The 21,913-nt window shown below is 40.1% G+C and overlaps 1 protein-coding gene across 3 annotated transcripts in view; it reads left to right on the forward strand.

Moving 5' to 3' along the window:
• Nucleotides 1-4,088: 4,088 nt before the first annotated feature.
• The window catches only part of GNB1L (G protein subunit beta 1 like), a 34,253-nt gene continuing 16,428 nt past the window's right edge, over nt 4,089-21,913 (forward strand). Inside the window, exons 1-5 of one of the 3 annotated variants that reach the window (XM_072144489.1) lie at nt 4,089-4,383; nt 8,294-8,418; nt 9,135-9,260; nt 9,973-10,129; nt 18,198-18,296. In XM_072144489.1, coding sequence (XP_072000590.1) covers nt 8,303-8,418; nt 9,135-9,260; nt 9,973-10,129; nt 18,198-18,296 — 498 coding nt within the window. In that variant the 5' untranslated portion in view covers nt 4,089-4,383; nt 8,294-8,302. The other 2 variants (XM_072144490.1, XM_072144488.1) reach the window with 2 other exon arrangements.

The raw sequence follows: 21,913 nt of genomic DNA on the forward strand, positions 1-21,913 counted from the left end.
ATGTCTTTCATGTATTGGCTCTCGTTCCTATCTGCTGCCGTTGACTTGTTGCTTTTTCTCCATCTCATTGACCATACTAGAGAAACTTTGCCAGATAAAGCAAACATAAGACTTCTTTTCACTGGGGTTTTTAGAAAACTTATATGTACAACAGATTCCTACACTTTATAGATGTAGAAAATTGTAGAAAATAAAAGAAAATTCCTTACAATATTGGTATTTGTATCAATGTCTTATCATTTTCCTATAGCTATGAAAGAGCAGACGTGACAATCGTGTCATATATACAGGCATTCCCCAGGTTACGTACAAGACAGGTTCTTTAGGTTTGTTCTTAAGTTGAATTTGTATGCAAGTCAGAACAGGGATATTTTAAAATTGTATCTCCAGTCAAAATTATTTTTAGTTCCTGTGACATTTGGAATTTCAAAATTTTGTGCTGTAATGGGAACAAGGATCATTAATTAAAGCTTCATTACAAACACCAGAGGTCACAGTGGGGAGAGAGGTCTGTAAGTTGGGTGTCCTTAAGTCTCTAGACTCTAGTCTAAATCTAAGACTCTCAAGATTTTCTCCTTTTCACAGCACATTTGGTGTGTCAGTTTAGCAATTGGTGGATGAAAACCCAATGGATACTGATCGTCTATATAGACTTTGCTCACCAATAACAGAGGTCAAACTGAGACAGGGACTGTCCCTACTGTCACCAATCCATCTTACTCACAGTATTGTAACTGCCATGCTTATCTGTTGGTATTCCTGTGTTGTTACACCAAATGTATTCATAAATAAATGTAAATATAACATGAGCCTCTTTCCACTTAATGACATACTATAACGGCATGGAGATTGACAGATGGCCCTCCATGCCATAATAGTACATCATGGACCTGATGCCACTTCAGCTCTTTACCAGAGCTTATAAACCTCTACCAGTATAAGCCAAGCAACTGTGCAGCTTCCAGATCATGTTTCATAACTCCGTGCGGTGGTCTCATCCAGAAAATTTACTTTGAAGTGAGATGTAAACTGGTTGTAAAAAGTCAAGGAGGCGGAGCTTTTAAGACTGAAGTTCAGCTCTCTCTTCCTCAGAAAGCCCCCATTACTGTTATTGATGGTCCTGGATCTAGAGACATCACTAAGCAGATCTCCTGAAGTCTGATGCATGATGTTAGTCACAGAGGAGGAGGTGTTCAGAGCTCCCCACTTTGACTTTAATGTTAAACTCTCCACCTCCTTCACTTCAATTTTTTAGATGATGCCACCACATAGGGGCATGAAAGAAACAAAAACTAGAAGGTATTACGCTGTTTGACAATATACTGCTAGGACAATTGCTGATGACAGATTCCCTTTAAACGGCATCTGGAAACACAGGGTGTCAGCTGTTTCCTACAGCTGACATGCCTCTGTAACACCCGTATTTCATAGGTGTTAACCCTTTAAATGCTGCAGTGAATGCAATTGGGACATTGAAATCCCTGCAGGGACCCAATCGGTGCTCCCTGAAATGTTACAGGCCTTACAAGCAGTTTGTCAGCCTGACAGTAAGAATAGACTGACAGTAAGGATAGCCTGCAAGGCATCAGTATTGCAGGGTATTATAATGAACAAGCGAGCTATGCGATTGCATAAGCTGACAGTAAGAATACCCTGCAGTAAAAAATAAGTTAAATTTCTTTACGGCAAAACTGGCTAATGCATGACCCTCCTTCCCTTCTTCACTTTGCTGTATGCTCATGCAACAAGTAACATTCACATGGGATTCACTCGGGAGAAATTTCATAACAAATTTTAAGATGGGTTTTCCCTTTTTATCTTTTTTAAATGTGTAAATTTTAGGGCTAAATGAACTTTTACTGACAAAATTGGACCATTCTAAATTTTGTTTTAATTAGTATGAAGATCTATAAGGGTTAACAATCTTCATAAAAGCTGTATTTAATAGGTGAAGAATTGAAAATGGAGTGATATATACAGGGGATACTAATATCATATATTTTAAAGCTCATTAAAAACAAAAATCCCCAAAACAGTCAATAATAAGATTTCCATACACATATGAAGAACCGATGTTCAATTTGTAATTTTTTTTTAATTTCGCCATTTCTTTTCAATAAATGAAAAACTTATTGATCAAAATATACCACTAACATCTAGATCCTCAAAATCACATTGGCAAATGTAAGTTTTCAAAGGTTATAACCATATAAAGCAGTGGTTCTCAACCTTTCTAATGCAGTGACCCCGCAATACAGTTCCTCATGTTGCGGTGACTCCAAACCATGTACAAGAATGGCAAAAATTGAGGAAAAGATTAAAGGAAATCCGCACAGGCAACTGTTAAAAGTAGAAAATCTTCATGGAGCTTTATTAGTTACATGTTAAAAAATGTGACATCACGATAGAAAGGGGAAAGGCAAATAGTAGGTGACACGTTTCGGACAAAAAATGTCCTTAGTCATACACACATTTTTTAACATGTAACTAATAAAGCTCTAAGAAGATTTTCTACTTTTAACAGTTGCCTGTGCGGATTTCCTTTAATCTTTTCCTCAATTTTTGCCACTTATCACCTTGGATCCAGACCAGGAGCTTTTCTCATCCAGCACGGCCATCAATCGCCAAAAATGCAACTAAATTGTGACTCCAATGGCTTTAGGCGACCCCTTTGTTTTGGTCTTTTGACCCCCACCGGGGTCACGACCCACAGGATGAGAAACGCTGATATAAAACAATGTATGTCAGATTACAGAAAATGGGACTGAGCCTTAAAGGGAACCTGTCATCAGAAATTGACCTTATTAACCATTGCCAGTATGTTGTGAAGCAGATTAACAACTTCCAGGTCATTTTTCTTTCAGGGTCCATGGTCAGCATTGAAATTAAAGGGATTTTCCTACGAAGAAAAGTTAGGCCCTATCCGTGGGATAGGGCCCAACTTGATGATCAGTGGGGGTCTCTATGAAGTTGACGGAGAACGGTAAGCGCGGCGCTCTGCAATTTCCATCAGCTCCATAGAGATTAATGGAGCAGGATCGTCTGCTCCACTAGTCTGACAGAGCAACGAGGGGACCCCATCGGACCCTTGTTTTTGTGATCTGTGGGGGTCTCCGCACTGAGACTCCCAGTGATCAGGAAGTTAGGCCCTATTCCATGGATAGGTCCTAACTTTTCTCTGTGGGAAAACCCCTTTAAGCTATCCATGCCTCAGAATGAAGGAGATGTGGTTAGTGATGTGTCTGGATGAAGGACTATCAATTACAGTGAAGATGGCATTTTATAGTGAGGAAAGCTTGACTTCAGTGTTAATCTCTCCGCCTCCATGACTTTATACAGCCAAATTACATGTCACTTCGAAGTTGATTTTCTGGACGGTCACTATGCTGTGACATCATTATGTAACATTCCTGTAATTTCACATCACTTTGTATATTATCCCTGTACTGTAACATCCTCGTGTACTATTACAGTACTGTGACACGATTGTGTATATTATCCCAGTAATGTGCCATTATTGTGCGTACTATTCCTGTACAGTGTGTCATATTTCTGTATTATCACAGTGCGACACTGTTGTATATATTACGCCAGTACTGTGACATTAACGTGTGTCATATTCCTGTTTTGTGTCATCACTGCATGCATTATCCCTCTACTGTGACATCACTGTGTGCATTATCCCTCTACTGTGACATTACTGCGTTCATTATCCCTCTACTGTGACATCACTGCGTGCATTATCCCTCTACTGTGACATTACTGCGTTCATTATCCCTCTACTGTGACATCACTGCGTGCATTACTGTGACATCACTGTGTATACTATTCATGTACTGTGGCGTCCTTCTGTGTATTATCTCTGTACTGTGACATCACTGTGTATATTGTCCTTGTACTGTGACATTCATGTTTGTACTATTCCTGTACTGTGACATGACTGCGTGTATTATCTCTGTACTGTGGCATCCCTGTGTGTACTATTCCTGTACTGTGACATGACTGCGTGTATTATCATTGTACTGTGATATCACTGTCTAATATCCTTGTAGTGTGACATCACTGTGTATATTATCCCTGTACGGTGGCATTACAGTGTGTCACACTCCTGTACTGTAAAATGGCAGTATGCGTAGTGTAACATCACTGTGTATTATGCACGTATCATACAGCACGACTTCTGGCTGCTCTGCTGCTTCTCTCCACACACAGCTCAGTACCGGAGCCCTGCATCTTCCGTCTCTTAGCAGGAAGCATTAGCCATCCGCACGTGTAAACCAGAGCGAGGTCCCTCCCAGACATGTGACCGGTCACATTATCGTGACGTCATCGAAGGTCCTCGATCCAGACAGTAGTATCGTGTAGTGTAGTACAGGAGGGCAGGTAGGACCTTGTACACCAGCTGCTGTATACCTCACGGCCTGTATGAAGAGGGCACCTCGGATCTCTGCACCACGGCGATGGGTCTGCCCTAAATGTTACTGGGGTTCCCTGGTCCCAGCTTCATCATTCCCTGGGGAATAGGCATTACCAACCTCCAAATGACTATGGCTCCTGCATCACTGGGGGTCCAGTAGTGGGTCAGAACCTAATCTGCTTGTGTGCCTGGCCAGGACAACACTGCTGCTCAGAATTCCTAGGCAAGGAGCCCACGTTATGTCAGTGACCCGTTAGAGGGTTATGCTGTTACCCCCTGTATTTGGTAGGGTTCCCAGCAGAGAAACAGGCAGATGGATCATCTTGAAAGTCAGGACAACCCCATTTTAATTTTTACTTTTCTATTTGTCAATATTCAAAGGGGCTCTATATAAATATATATATGGCTTGTGGGGCTATGAAAACAATAAACATCTTATACTCACCTTCTCCATGGCTCCCGTTCACTGGCGGCGCCGTCCGTATGTCATGGTGCCATCCTGTCCACTTGCTTGCGCCTGCTGTAGCCTGAAACTTACACTGCCCCAGCCTCTGTAAACAAATACGACCCGACAGTGACGGATGGCGCAGGAGGACCTAAGTATAAGCGGTTTATTGTTTTAATACCCCTCACATATTTATCTTTTTTTTTTTTTATCCCAGACAACCCTGCCAGTGCTCCATACAATATAATGGAAAGCTAGAAAAAAATTCTAAAATTTATAGCTCTCAGAATATGGCGACACATGATTGAGCAAATGCGTTTTCCTCATAAAGGTGTTAATGTCTATGTTAGATGAAAAATAATAAAGTTCTGTTTTTATGGACAATCTTTTTTACTAACCTCAAGAGTGCGGATAATCGCTCCATATAAAGAATTCTAGATCTTTTATTTTTGGCCATCATGTCAATTGAGCAATAGTAGGTAAACTTAGATCAGTTTGAATTTCCGGAGAATTTCTGGCCGCAAATTTTTACCAAAGAAATTTTAGGATTATATGGGGGACTTTAAAGAAAAAGAAAGATTACGCTTCTGTTGACACATCCAAGTCTGCAGTAGCTTGGACCTTCCAACATTTGTTCTGTACATCAATTGGATGAATCCTGTAGGCTCAGGATAGATTTTTGGGGCCTTTTTGGCATCAAATAGTGACAGGGGGCCTTTCTTGCCACTGAACATAGAATCACTTACCAACACATTTATCAATCTGTCAGCTAGTGCAAGGCGGAATTTATGAGTTGCAACATTTATAAAAGTTGCAAAGTCAATTAACCCCTTCTTGTTAATGCCCCTCTTTGTTTTTGCATTTTATTTGCTCCCCTACTTTAAAAATCCATAACTTTTTTATTTTTCTGTGTAAGGAGCTTGTTTTCTGTGGAACAAATTGCACTTCCTAGTGGCGGTATTTAATTTTCTGTGTATGTGAAGTACGCATGCAAGTTTAACCCCTTAAGGACGCAGCCATTTTGTAGCTTAAAGGGGTTATCCGGGTTTTAAAAACTAGTGAGGGCCAGGCTGGGGAGGGCTATTTAAAAATAATAAACATCCACTTAACTCCTCCGGAGCCGCTGATGTCCCACGCCGCGGTCCCTTCGATCCGTGCCCCTGTTTGTTTACAGGGGCACGGAAGCCGCGCACAGGGAGCTTCCGGTCCACGATGTGGACGGCTCCTCCCATCCGTCCCTATCTCTCAGCGTTGTAAGTGCTGGGAGATGGTGTCGGATGGGAGCTTCCGGCCGCCCGGAAGCTCCCTGTGCGCCCTTGTAATGAAACCGGCGCTCAGAGAAGACTGGCCGCGGCGCGGGACATCGGCAGCGCCGGACGAGGTGAGTACATGTTTATTATGTTTAAAGCACTGCCCTCAGTATTTTTTAAAACACGGATAACCCCTTTAAGGCTCACCCCCATTTTTATGGATTTTGACCTGCGTCGCTTTATATGGTTATAACTTTTGAACACTGTTACTTATCAAAGTGATTCTGAGATAGTTTTTTTCCCCACATGTTGTACTTCAATTTAGTGGCAAATTTTGGCTGATGAGTTTTGCGTTTATTTACAAAAAAAAGGAAAAATTATGAATTTTTTGAAAAATTTGCCATTTTTCGAAATCCAAAATCATTGTGTTTTCAGGCAGATAGATTTATCACCTAAATAAGTTGCTGAATAACATTTCCCATTTGTCTACTTTACATTTTCATCATTTTAAAATGCCTGAATCATTTCTTTTGATTACAAATCGAATATCGCTTTTCCAGATTTTCAGAATTGAATGAAATTTTACATACTCAACATCAAAACTACCCTATATAACCAACCGATTTTCAAATCTGCACCCCTCAAACTATCAGAAACAGCTTTTATGAAGATTGTTAACCCCTTGAGATCTTCATAGTAATTGAATCAAAATGGAGGTGAAATTTAGAATTGTCAAATTGTGTCGGTTATACGTTCATTTAGCCCTAAAATTCACACATTTCCAAAAGATAAAAAGAGAAAACTCATCTTACAATTTGTTATGCAATTTATCCCGAGTGCAGAGACCCCCCACATGTGGCCATTACTTGTTTTATGGGCGCACAGCGAGGCGCAGAAGGGAAGGAGCACCCTGCAGCTGCCAGGATTTTAGTTTCCTCATTTGCCCCTTTTGTAGGCTATAAAATTTTCGGTATTGGGGCCATGCGATGGCATTTTTTTTTTGCGGAATAAGATTCTTTTTCCAGTGTTACCATTTTGGGGTTGGTATCCCCTATTGTTGAAAATTTAGGAACTTTTTTTTTGAGGGCAGGAGTAGAAAAGCATCAATTCTGTACTGGATTTTTTTCCTTTTTTTTTTTTTCCTGTTCACCGTATAGCCCAATAATCATGTTATCTTTATTCTATGGGTCAGTACGATTACGGGGATACCAGAGATGAATATTTTTTTTCTTACATTTTACTAAATTTGCAAATAAAACCCTAATGTGGGGAAAAATCTATCATTTTTGCACTGCCGTGGAATAACATTTTTATTTTTTTTTTGGCTACAGAGCTGGTTGATGGCTTTTTGCAACAGTATCATTCTGGAGTACATATGTTTTTTGATCACTTTTCATTTCATTTTGTGGAATTCAATCGGTAAAAAACATAATTTTTGGCAGGTTTTTAACATTTTTTTAATGGAGTTCATCGTGCGCGTTCAATAATAATATGTGGGGTTTGTGTTATGATTTAGACTTTTTTAGTGATTTATGTATCTTTATATGTTATGGGGATTATGGGCATTTTTATTGATTTATTACTTTATTTTTTATTGAATAACCTTTTTTTTTTTACTTTTTGACAATTTCCACCATGGGACATGAACAAGCAATCATCTGATTGCTTGTTCATGATAATACTCTGCAATACTAATGTATTGCAGAGTATTAGCAGTGTCAGCCTATGCACATACCATAGCAACGATCCATAGCAACGAAAACAGTTCGGGGGGCGGATTGTGAGGGAAAGACCCCACGAAGGCATGTTAAATGCCGCGGTCGTGCTGACCGCGGCAATTAACGGGTTGAACACCCGCCATCGGAGCCCACTCCGACCGCGGGTGTTACACTGGGGTGTCGGCTATTAGTTTGGCACAGATCTTGAGCTGAACCGGTATCAGCTCTGCATCCGAAATATGGGGCGCTGAGCGCTAACAAGTTAAAAAGAATAATTGCAAATTCAAGCAGAGCAGAAAAACAATGCAGAAGGACTTATTAAAGGGCCAATGTTGCTTTAATCAGACAGGAAGCAGAGCTCCAAGGACAGTCAAAAGACTTTCGGATGGAGCCTGCCTATTGATAAATGTTCCCCAAATCCTTACTTCATTTCAATCTCATTATAACTTCTTTTTCTTCTTAGATATTGAAAATGTCTCTCCCACCCCCAGATCCAAAATTTGATCTTCGTGGTATTGGTGCACATGTCAACTGCTTGCATTTCAGTTGTAATGTGCAGAAACCCTGTCCACCGCTTCTGTTTTCTGGGTAAGTAGAAATAAGAAGGAATTCCTACTAAAGGTACTGAAAAATTCTCACAAGCATCCCGATCACAGTGTCTCGATATTAGCTGATGGATAGTGTGTATTCTGTTTGCCGATTTCCTATTCTTGATGTTTTGGTGGAGGGGGACATATCAATATGTCTTCTTGTAGGTCTAATAAAATTTTTATTTCACTGCCATATTCCATAGTGCATTACAAATCATGGGGTAGATATACAAAAAAATACTACATTACAGACTAGACTTAGTAGTCCATACAGTTATATGGAACAATAGGAGCGAGGGCCCTGCTCGCAACAGCTTACAGTCAGTGAGGATGAGGGGGTGACACAATAGCTTACAGTCTATGAGGGGGTGGCACGAAATGTATAAAAGCTTGTATAATAGTCTGTCCATTCTTTATAAGGGAACACAATAAAATAAATAATAAAATGTAATGAATAAAAATGCTGCTGCTTGAAACAGTCACCACCCTCCATCTTATGTACAAAGTCAGTGATACTGCAGCGAAGCCTGGAACTTGGTATCTTATCTTAAAGTAGAGATCGGTCTAAGAACATTGGCCGATAGACTGCGATAAGACAAGAGAGGTAGGAAGGCGTAGCATTATGCTTAATAGCCTGTCCTCATTGAATATAACAATATTGTTAAATCTGTTACTATATATTAATTTCTTTTTACCCTATATTGCTGTATTCAGGTCTTCCATTGGTGAGATTCATGTATGGAATCTTAATACGAGGAGAGCAGAGTCTGTGTTGGATGGCCATGGTGGCAAATCTATCTTCTGGGTCCATAACCTTACTGATAGAGAGAGACTTATGAGGTATGTAGGCTATGTATAGATCAAGAAGTATGAGTGCTTCCTTCACATTTTCTCTTTAGGTTCCACTACATACTTTTTAACACATTGTGATCCTGTCGATTTTTAGGCCCTTGGGGCTCACTGAGGCAAATTTATCAGTGTAGCTCTACAGGTATCCTTTCCTATCTTGACTTGGAGATATTAGGGCCCAATATAATGGAATTTGGAAAGCAATAATCCATACACAAGACAGGAATTTTAACGTTCCTATCCTTAGAGTACATTTATTATTTAGTGTGTTGATTAATTACATTGTCTTGGTATGTCTTGGCACTGTATCTTCCATGTCTTCTAAGACAGGGACTAGTAATGAGAAATCTAGTTCCAAATCACATACAAATCTTCACTGGTTTCTTTCTGCTGTTAATTGGGGAAAGCTTTATACATTGTCTATTTGTAATTTTAAAAAAACTAAATCAGAAAGGATCTAACTTTACACCAGTCATAAGAAAGCATTGTATGAATAACATTGGTTTTGTGGCTTATAAAGAGAAACCAAACCAATCCCTTGTGTGCTTTCCTATCTCTTCAGTAATTCTTCGGGTAACTTCGGATGACTTTTCTATGTCATTTTGTATCATCTTGAACACCAGATTACTGTATATGTTTACAGTTCTTATAATTGACAATGTTATTTTTGAATTAATGTGGACCTTTGTCCTCTTCTTTACAGTCAAGGTAGAGACCTACAGATATGCACATGGAATTTAGCAGAGGGAAGAAACACAGTACTGGGATCTATACCTCTAGATAGTGTGGGATTCTGTAAATGTTCTTTATTGAATACTGAGCGCTGTCTACTTGCCATACCTGGAAAAGAAAGCTCTCAGGTAAGAAATATCAGTTTTGGTTGTCTACCTATATTGAAGTAACTTAAAAGGTTTGAATCCTGTTGTATAATACTACTGTATTGCAGTATATAGCTATTTAACAGATCTCTATGAGACTGTAGGCTGCCATAGTAACCGATGACATCTTGGAGAGAGGCGATCGGTCAAATCGCCCGTCGGCAGTCATGTTAGTTGTGGTGGTCAGGTTCTACTGCGGCACTTAACAGGTTAACTGCCGCGATTGGTGCCAGCACTGTCCGCAGCAGTAACAGGCGGGTTTCATACTACTGAGGGCAGGCTGTATACTACTGGGGGCTGTGCTGTATACTACTGGGGGCAGGCTGCATACTACTGGGGGCAGTGCTGCATACTACTGGGGGCAGTGCTGCATACTACTGGGGGCTGTGCTGCATACTACTGGGGGCTGTGCTGCATACTACTGGGGGCTGTGCTGTATACTACTGGGGGCTGTGCTGTATACTACTGGGGGCTGTGCTGTATACTACTGGGGGCTGTGCTGTATACTACTGGGGGCTGTGCTGTATACTACTGGGGGCAGGCTGCATACTACTGGGGGCAGTGCTGCATACTACTGGGGGCAGTGCTGCATACTACTGGGGGCTGTGCTGCATACTACTGGGGGCTGTGCTGCATACTACTGGGGGCTGTGCTGCATACTACTGGGGGCAGGCTGCATTCTAGTGGGGGCAGGCTGGGCTGGCTGTATACCACTGGGTGCAGGCTGTATATTATAGGGGGCTGGCTGGCTATATACTGGGGGGGGGGTCTGTTACCAATGCATTTCCCACCCTCGGCTTATACTCGAGTCAATAGGTTTTCCCAATTTTTGGTGGTAAAATTAGGGGTCTCAGCTTTTACTCGGGTCGGCTTATACTCGAGTATATACGGTATCTGGTTGAGGGCTTATTTTTTTTTAAAAAGAGTTGTTCTTTTCAGTCGTATCCTATTCATATCCTATTAGGATCAATATTGATTTTGATTAATTATACAGATTAATATGGACACAATGGTATAAACATATGTAAGTTGTGTATATACTTTATTTGGATTTTATATGTAACTGTGGTGATTGGGGGACTTTTATTTTATTTATTTATTTAATTATTATTATAAAATTATTTTTACTTTTTGTTTTTTTACAATTTTCCCAGACTTGGGCTTCTGACGCGCCGCTTTAGAAGAAGTACCCTTAATGGCCGCCATAAAATCTCGATATGGCGGTCATTAAGGGGTTACAGGGGACCTTTCACCACCTCACACATGTGGAGATTAGCATATAATTATGTAGGACCTACTACACAGATTCAGGGGCACTTAGAATTTTCTTTCTAGACCCACGGCGGCAGAGTTATCAGTCCCAGTATCTGACCATTATAATCTGTGTTATAAGGAGAAGCTGGAGGTGTGTGTTATGTTAATCTTCACTCATACTGTCCAGACAGTGCCAATGACCTCTCTATGTTCATATAGTTACTGTGTTCATGCATTGTGTTAACATTCTTCTAATGTGAAGTAAACTTTTTACACTATTTGCAAAAATGCTATGTTACAAATTGTGATGCTAGTGGAATGCAGATGCAGTGGAAACGAGATACAGTGTATATGCAAACACAATGTTAGCAGCATGTAAATGCAAACGCATTGTAAACACACACAGTGTAAATGCCATGTAAACGCAAAAGTGATGCACACGCAATGTATATGTAAACTCAATGTGATGCAAGTGAAATATAAACACAATGTAATAGCCATGTACGTGTAACCGCAAATATGAAGCAAACGCATTAACGCCATGTTAACGTAAATGCAAGAGCCATACATTCGCCATGTCACCTACAATCAAATGCAACGTAAACACAAAACAGACGCCACGTGAACACAAATGCAACATAAAGGCAATGCAATATGTCGCAAACGCCATGTAAATTGCAACTCTGCACAAGCGTAAATGCAAGCTTCACATAAGCGCAAACATGACACAACAGCCATGTAAACGTGGCCGCTACTTAAACACAAACACGATGAAACTGCCATGTAAACACCACTCAAAACGAACCACAAATACATTATAAGCACAAACACCATGTAAATGTCCAGTTTGCGTAAATGTATTGGAAATACTTTTACATCACATTTTATGTTTACATTGTTTTACATTGCAGTTTACGTCACGTCTGCGTTGATGTCATGTTTACATCAAGTTATAATATTTGCATTTACATTGTGTTTGTGATAACACCGCATTTGCTTTCACTTTGCGTGCAGATTTTGTTTACATTGCAATTTTGTAACATTGCTTTTATGTAAGTGTGGTGTACATTTAATGTCATCAGAATATTAGCGGAATGTATGTGAACACAGCCTTTAGATGAAATCACAGCTCAATACTGTTCTTAGTAGCTGCACTGACATTGCCTGCTGCTGATTGGACAGTATGAGAGAGGATTAGTATAGCACACGCCTCCAGTCCCAGCTCCTCCTCTCTGACAGAACACAGATTAGAATGGTCAGATACCAGTACTGATATCTCCACAACTGGGGAGGGGGCTAGAAAGAAATTTCAGAGTGCCCCTGAATCTGTGTAGAAGCCTCTTCATAATGATATGCTAATCTCCACTTGTGCTCTTAACTTGAAGTTGTATGAAATGCTTATTTGTCACAAGAATATTTAGGTGTGAGTAAGCAGACTTCTAGGCGACAGTGTTGGCAGTCTTTCCGCCACAAGGGCAGAGCATCCCCATCCTTTTATGTACGTAGTGTACTATCTGTGTTTACTACTGTGCTGTCATTATAAACATAATGTCAGCCGTAATGATGATGGATTATGGATTATTATATGAACTTGTCTCCTTGTCGTTCTTCTCATTAACACATTTTTATTTCTTGTATTGCCTAATAATTGTTTTTAACACTGAACATGTAAGGAAATAGTCTACAGCAATGTTCTGCTATCATTACAAGCAAAGCAAGTATTTTTATCACAATATTGTATTGTAATCACAATAACATAAATAATGAATTAGGAACATGAAAAGTAACACCATGTAACCACTAAGGGAATTATAAACTGCAGCCAGTTCTTTAAAATGAAAAGCAACATGTGAACCTATTTGACTGACCTGGATTTTTGCAAAATATATGCATTCAGATGCAGTCAGAGAAAATCTGGCACCAAAAATTTGGTATGATGACTTTTTGGCTGTAAACAAATAACATTTTTGTAACTGCTTATTTTTTTTCCACACTCACACCACTTTAGGAACGTTGCTGTGGTTAATCTGCCACACTGAGATTCAATTTTTTTTTTTAAAAAGTTCCAAAATTTGTCGCAATTTCTGTGTCGTAGAGGACTGTGGGGAAAGCGGAGTAACTTCTTGGGTGCGTCAAGTTTATGAAACACTGAGGGGTGTCTCCTTATGTGCTAAAACACCAGAATTCTCAGTCCTTGAATCACGGACCACATGTGGCTGGATTCCGTGGACCGAACACAGCTTTATTAGCGTTTCTCCCGGTCTTTTTTTTTCACTTTTGCATAAGGGCGTGTAAAAAATAACAAACGTATTATACATGAAGAGGTAGGTAGGTTGTGGTTATTGGTAGGCCCCATATAAAAAAAAATAAAACAATGATCCAGGAAAATTCCGTAAGGGTATCTGATACTGCCGCATATTCCTGACTGTGGACTACAAGATCCAGGAGCTTTTTAGCGAGGTTTCTTTTTTTTAATACTATGTTTAAGGCTAAGTTTATGCTTCACCTTTTGCTCAGCCTTGTCAGACTTCTCTTCTGCTTGGTTAAAGAGGCTGACAGCACAACATAACCTTAGTTAGACCCATTATAAGTCAGCGGTGTTTGTTGCATGATGGATTCTGTATTGCCATCCCATTTTAGACAAATCTACGACAACAGTGTGAACAGAGGCTAAATGAAATCGAAGTCTTTCACCTTCTGATAATCTTTAGTACACAAGTTAATTTCTTCCTGTCTTAAGCCATAATTAAGTGGTAGTTAGTACTTTCTGGCACCATCACTGTCTTCACATATCCTCGCTGTAACACATTAGGGATGAGATATGCATCTGATCTCAGGAAGTCTTTATGCTTGGCTTTTACCCAATAAATAATTAATTTTATCTGATAGCCTTTCCCTTGCGTTATGCGATATGGGCCGGGGCTTATCTGTTTACGGCAGCATTTATGAGTTACACGCCGTTCTATCTTTACATCACCAAATGCATTTATGAAGATTATTAATTTGTGAAGGGCGTGCCCTTCATTTTTCACCTCTGCAGCCACACAGGAACATTACAAGCCTCTGGCAACGCTAATGATCATTTCTCTACATTAGTGATGGTTCAAATTCAAGGTTAAAATTACTTTTCATTAGAAGTCTGGCTCCTGCATAATCTGTAAAGAGGGATGGTGCACACACAACTCCAAGTGATATGTCTTCTATCTAATGGAATGGTTGTAAGACATAAAGTTTTCATCCAACACCTTAAGACCACCTCATGCTCTGAGTGATGGTACTTCCAAATAAAAACTGTCTTTCTCGATATCGCTTCTGTATGCTTGTTCTGCAAAAAGCTTATAGGAAATCTACCATTTGTTTTTATGCATTGGCAACCAAACATATATTGAGAATGCTGTAGCTACAATGATGCAGAAACATATCTTGTTTTATCCCTGATACGAATGGTTTTTCTCAAAAAAACAATCATAAAATTCAGGACCTTGGGAAAGCTGGTTGCATACTGGCTAACACATTACACAGAGCTCCCTGAACTGTTCAGACAGGACTAATCAACCTGACTTGGATGACGCATACGCAGCAGCTGTGGGGTGGTGCAGTGATTGATTACTAATGCCTACCAGGGACAACACAATGATGGCGTATTATCGGCAACCACAGGAGAGACAGAGCTTAATTATCATAATTTTATAATAGTTTTTTCCACATAACCACTCGGATCAGGGATTAAACTAGATATGTTTCTGCAGCAGTGTAGCTACAGCATTCTCAAGGTATGTTTGCTTCATAATGCTTAAAATCAAATATTAAATTTCCTTTAACTGAGGTTTTGAATCAATTAATTTTTATTACAGAAATTAATAGTGCAGTAATGAATAATGATAATCGAAAACTTTGTAATATACTTTATTAGGTAAACACAGTTTATCTATGGCTGTTTTCTACTCCTTCCTTCTCCTGCAGTGAACGGTGTATGTGAAGTCCCCTACAGAAAATAGATGAAAATGAACTCTTTCCATACCTAGAAAAAAGATCCCTTGATGAGTCGACTCTCTTAGACTGCATTCAATGCATACCAATGCATTTACCATATATACTCAAGTATAAGCCGAGACCCCTTATTTTACCACCAAAAACTGGGAAAACCTATTGACTCGAGTATAAGCTGAGGGTGGGAAATCGATTGGTCACAGACCCCCCCCCCCCAGCCCCCTATAGTATACAGCCTGCCCCCAGTAGTATACAGCCACCCCAGCCTGCCCCCAGTAGTATACAGCCACCCCAGCCTGCCCCCAGTAGTATACAGCCTGCCCCCAGTAGTATACAGCCTGCCCCCAGTAGTATACAGCCTGCCCCCAGTAGTATGCAGCACTGCCCAGCCTTCCCCCAGTAGTATACAGCACTGCCCAGCCTTCCCCCAGTAGTATACAGCACTGCCCAGCCTGCCCCCAGTAGTATACAGCACTGCCCAGCCTGCCCCCAGTAGTATACAGCACTGCGCAGCCTGCCCCCAGTAGTATACAGCACTGCCCAGCTTGCCCCCAGTAGTATACAGCACTGCCCAGCCTGCCCCCAGTAGTATACAGCACTGCCCAGACTGCCCCCAGTAGTATACAGCACTGCCCAGCCTGCCCCCAGTAATATACAGCCCAGCATAAAAAATAAAAAAAATAATAAATTATATACTCACCCTCTGGTGGTCCCGATCTGCAGCGCTGCTTCCCCGATGTCCATCGTGATGTACAGAAGACGGGCGCGGAAGCCAGAAGATGACCCGCACGGACATCGGGGGATCAGTGCTGCAGATCGGGGCCACCGCAGGGTGAGTATATAAGTTTATTATTTTTTAAGTATTTTTTAAGTGACTCGTGTACTTGTGACTCGTGTATAAGCTGAGGGGACGTTTTTCAGCACATTTTTTGTGCTGAAAAACTCGGCTTATACACAAGTATATACGGTACATTACATTAACAAATATGTTAACATTGCTTTTATGTAAATGTGATGTTAACGTGTTGTTAATACAATGTGAACACCGTGCTTACTTAGTGTAAACACAATTTAATTGTATTTACAATTTGTCAAATTAGATTATACAGTGACTTATGTCATTAGGAACATTATCAGGTTCCCTTATCTCTGAACTGTCTGAGGATACAGAAAAAAAGCTGATTTATGCAAACTGCTTGAATAAAGAAGAAGAGCAGGGGAAAAAGAAGGATACAGCACATATTTATTTAACCACTTGCTTATCATTATAGTCATGTATAACTAGATATGTCGTACAGCAGTAGGAGCTGTATGGAGAGAGCTCACTGGCTGAAATAATTAAAATGATATGGCATGTGGATAGAGGGGAGTAAAAAATCGAAACACAGAAAAGGGTTATTAAAGTAAATTACAAACTTTTACTATTTACCGGTATCATCTGCACCTTTATGCCAGTCGTTGTAAAGGCATAAAAGTCAATTGTAATGGTTCTTTTTCATATATATTTTGTTGGTTTTTGTTGTAAAATGTATGATGAAAGTTCCAAATTTTTGAGCCACAATTTTGATGCAAAATTAGCATAAGGATCAGTATCTCTAAACAGCTATCCAATTTATTATTAGAAAGACTGGTGTAGGAAGTTCCAATAAATCTCCCTCAATGGGGCACATTTACTAAGGGTCCGAATCGCGTTTTTCCACCGGGTTTTCTGAATTTTACTGTTTTGCGCCGAATTGCCCGGGGTTTTTGGCGCACGAGATTGGATTGTGTCGCATCGGCGACAGCGTGTATGCAACGAAAAACGGGTGGCTTGGCCGCGGGAAAACCCGATGGATTCGGAAAAATTGCGCAATTAAAAAAAAGTGTCGCTTGACACGCACTTACTTGCACCAGGAAGAGGCTCGTGAACTCCAGCGGACCTTGGCGCAGCAGCGACACCTAGTGGATATTGGGCGCATGGCCTTAGTGAGTCCCGACAAGCTCCGAATCATCGTCAGAGAACGTGCCGCTGGATCGCGACAGGACCGGGAAGTAAATGTTCCCCAATGTGTTTTTCAATCTGAGGTAAAGGCATTTGTCATATGGTACACAGAATAAAGACATTTTGCATCAACATATGTACTCCAAAACCAGTAGTGAAACAGAGTTTTCAGTGTGTTTAAAAACGCACCAAGAATGGGCAATGAATGCACCGTGTGACCGCACCCTAACTCTGTCTTACGCTGTCTGTGTCTCTCTCTCCGTCTCTCTTTCTGTCTGTCTCTCTGTAATGGGGCTACCTCTATCCATTTTAGCTCACACATAAGCTTTCTTATGCTCATTGCCTATAGTATCCAATCAAAGCTCTGAGTTCATATTAATGACCTGTGGCAAAATAGAAGCTGAGCTATGATTGGTTGCCAACTGAGAGCAGACAATGGCTCCTGTACACGGTGGTTAATAAGTTGAAAATTTTGACTCAAAACCTAGTCTATGATGTTCCCTGAGTCACAGAGAGCGGCTGTGCAAAATTTGGTGCAAACACGATGGTGCAGATTCAACATATGTACTCCAAAACCAGTAGTGAAACGGAGAAAAAATGTGTGTTTTTACTTGGCTTACAACCACTGAAGCAGATTACTACCGTGTAAAGATGTTAGTCTTATTCTCTGTGCTGCTGGTAGTGTTGGTAGCGCACGTTTTCTTTTGTCCTCCTTATTTGTCACATATGCCTGTTATCTTTATCCATAGGTTACAGTATTACAGGATGACAAGCTGCTTCTTTTGTATAATGTACAATTTTTACCATTCATTTTCTATTTTACAGGTTCAAGTTATTGACGTTGAAACAAAAAAGACTGTAAGCTCAATGGCTCCTGAAGAAGATGGCAAATGGGGAATGGCTATGTGCATGAAACTTTGGCAGGTCAGTTTTCTAGCCATGTTCTAGAAATGACATTGGTTCTAATTGGTCTGTTCTAGGTAGTGGTAATATGCCAAGCAACTTCTGTATCTTTTTAAAATGCAGATTCACTTTGGGCTCAGTTATATTCCACATAAAATATGATACATTGCATTATGTGTCCTTGTTTACATGTGAGAAAACTCGCCATTGTGCATGAGGTTTGAGTGTGCAGCAGATCTAGTTTGGCTCCATTGGCTCCCGTCCTGAGCCAGTCCGTATTATATTAGACTACCGTAGATGTAGCTCCCAATGCTGCCTGGGATAGTCAATAACTGCCTTGGCTATAACAAAATAGAATGGTTTAACAAAAAATATTTTATGTCTATCTCAGTCTGTCTCAGTCTGTCTGACTGCAAAAGGTGCGGTCACAGTGCGCGTTCTTGAACCGTTCTTGGTGCATTTTTAAATGCACTGAAAACGCATACGTTTTTGTACGTTTACCATACATTTGGCTGGTTTGAATCCATTTTCTTTAATTCTGGAAGTGAAAGCAGCTGTGAAATGTTAACTCAGCTGCTACACTTCCAAAAATGAAGAAAACTGATTCAAACCAGCCAAACACATGGTTAATATGCAAAAATGCATGCATTTTAAAATGCATGAGTTTTCAGAGTGTTTAAAAACGCACAAAGAATGGGCAATGAATGCACCGTGTGACCGCACCCTAACTCTGTCTTACTCTGTCTGTGTCTGTCTCTCTTTCTCTCTGTAATGGGGCTACCTCTATCCATTTTAGCTCACACATAAGCTTTCTTATGCTCATTGCCTATAGTATCCAATACATAGTGGTTCATAAGTTGAAAATTTTGACTCAAAACCTAGTCTATGACGTTCCATGAGTCACAGAGCGGCTGTGCAAAATTTGGTGCAAACACGATGGTGCAGATTCCTTTAGTGGACATACATACACAGTCAGCTTTATGTATTAGATTATCATGTAACATACAGAGTGTGCAGATTGTCCGTGGGCTTGATGCAGATGACTTAGCAGTCACTTAGGACCAATACCATATGTGTAGTACAGTACAAACTGTTTTGTTCATCTGTATTGGAGATTGAAAAGTTGCATGCCATATTAAACTGGAGATTCTCCCCTTTAATATCGGATATCTCCGGATATAAATCCTTATATAATATTAAAGGTAAGAATCTCCTGTTTAAAATGACACCAGACTTGCGTTTCTGGGTGCAAGGGCTCAGGAGATATAGGCGTTTGAGGTGTGCACAACTCCAGCCTGTCAGCTGAAGACAGAATATAGAAGAAGCTGTAGGAGACTTTCACTTCGCAGAAGTACATGCACCCTCTGCATCTGTAGCTGAAAAAACCTATAATGCCCCAGTTACCGTGATCAAAAAGTTACATACTCCATAATGTTTTAAGCTATAAAGACGTAGAAAATCTATATAAATTTGCTATCTCTTTGTCATATTGAAGAATAAAGGGAATGTGTTATTTGGAGCACAAAATCGTAAAACATAGCTTTATAAAAAAATACGCAACTGCGTTTTTCTTTTTGTCACTTTCAACACACTTAGAATTCTATCTAGTACACTGCCCAGGATAGTAAATGATGCCACTAGGATATACAATTTGTTTCACAGAAAACAAGTCTTCTGATAGCTCTGTAAATGGAAAAAGATTTTGCGAAGTGATTTTGCGAAAGTGTAAGGGGCCTGGCCTGAAAAAAAAAGTGCCCCATTTTGGGAAAAAAATAGGTCACTGACCCCATCAACAACAACCGTATGTATGTAGACCTTATAGTAACCTCTGACCACAGTGTATTTGATCTAAAATACAGACAAAGGAAAACACCTCAAACATGCATTTTAATACCATTTGTAAGGAGCTGGCTTCTTATAGTATTTAGAATATGATACAACTTTCATGAAATGGGAGTTAAATGATTATTTATAGAATTGTGGTAATGTACAGGAACACTCTACCTTAAGACATACGTTTAGGTGCACTACACTTTAGGAATCCCTGGAATTTTGGCAAAATTCTCTTATCTGACTTTCATTCAACTGTTACTGACTTGTTTCTCTGTGTTTTCCAAAATCTAGAAAATGATGGTAATAGCCATTGATGGTTGGAATAAGGAAAACTTAAAGGGGTTCTCCAGCCGTTTACTTGCATTTAATAAGCTTTATCCTGCTTAATCTAGCAAATGGTTAATTTAAGTCTATTTGCTATATTTAGCTATTTACAATATATAAGTTACATTGGTGTATACAGGCAGTCCCTGGGTTACGTACAAGATAGGGTCCATAGGTTTGTTCTTAAGTTGAATTTGCATGTAAGTCGAAACTGTATATTTTATAATTGTAGCTCCAGACAAAAATTTTTGCCTAGGTCACAATTGGAGTTTCAGAATTTTTTGCTGTAATGGGACCAAGGATTATCAATAAAGCTTCATTACAGACACCTTGCAGCTGAGCTTTGCAACCTGGAAGTAAAGTAAAGCCTCCAGAGAGCTTCACCAGAGGTCACAGGGGGCAGAGGGGGTCCGGCTTTAACTAGGGGTCGTCTGTAAGTCGGGTGTCCTTAAGTAGGGGACCGGCTGTACTTACCTGACTTGCTTCCCTCGCCGATCTCCCTATTTTTGTTGTGCTGCGCAAACTTTTCCTGCTTGCCTGTGGCCCTGCATTCACATGAACGGGGTGGGCGCTGGATATTGCAGAGAGCGAAGCCTCGTACTGCAAAGGATCATGGGACTTGAAGTTACCAGGAGGCACGCCACAACCATCTATGATTTTCAATCAAACTGAGAGAATAGGTAAGATAAGTAAAATAGCCATTTTACAGCTCAAGGCTCAGCCCCTTTTTTTGGATTCTGACTTGCATCGCTTTATATGGTTATAACTTTTGAACACTGTTACTTATCAAAGATTCTGAGTTTTTTTTCCCTACATGATGTACTTCATTTTAGTGGTAAATTTTGGCTAATGAGTTTTGCATTTATTTACAAAAAAAGAAAAATATATACATTTTTTTAAAAATTTGCCATTTTTGAAATTCGAAATCATTGTGTTTTCAGGCAGATAGATTTACCACCTAAATAAATTGCACACCAAAAAGATAAGACAGGGGGGTGAAGATTGGGGCCCCAAACCACCCCCTTAAGTCAGAAAAAAGCCCATAAGAAAAAAACCGCAGATAATATGCAGTAAAGTGTAAAATGATGAAAACTTTATTCAATACTCATAGTAATAACAATCATAAAATAGGCAGACAGGTAAGACAACAAACAGACAAACAATTCATCAGAAGAGACCGGGTGTAACAATGATATAGAACTCCTGTGAGCAAGAAGCTGAATACATACGACCAGAATCGGTCAGCATAAAATGATTACAAATCAGGAGAATACAAATGAACATATATACAAACCACGGTCCCTGGGTAAAAAAAACACAGCCCCGACACGTGTTTCGCCACAGAATGGCTTCCTCTGGGGGAGTGCTGGAAGGTGGAACTAATCGGTATATAAATACCCGTGGACCAATCAGAATAGCTGAATAGACGAACCCCTGGGGGATGTGGGCGTTACCCTGACCTGGAACATAGTAGTCCATAA

The sequence above is a fragment of the Engystomops pustulosus genome, chromosome 1 (genome assembly GCF_040894005.1).
Source record: "Engystomops pustulosus chromosome 1, aEngPut4.maternal, whole genome shotgun sequence".
NCBI classification, from domain to species: Eukaryota; Metazoa; Chordata; class Amphibia; order Anura; family Leptodactylidae; genus Engystomops; species Engystomops pustulosus.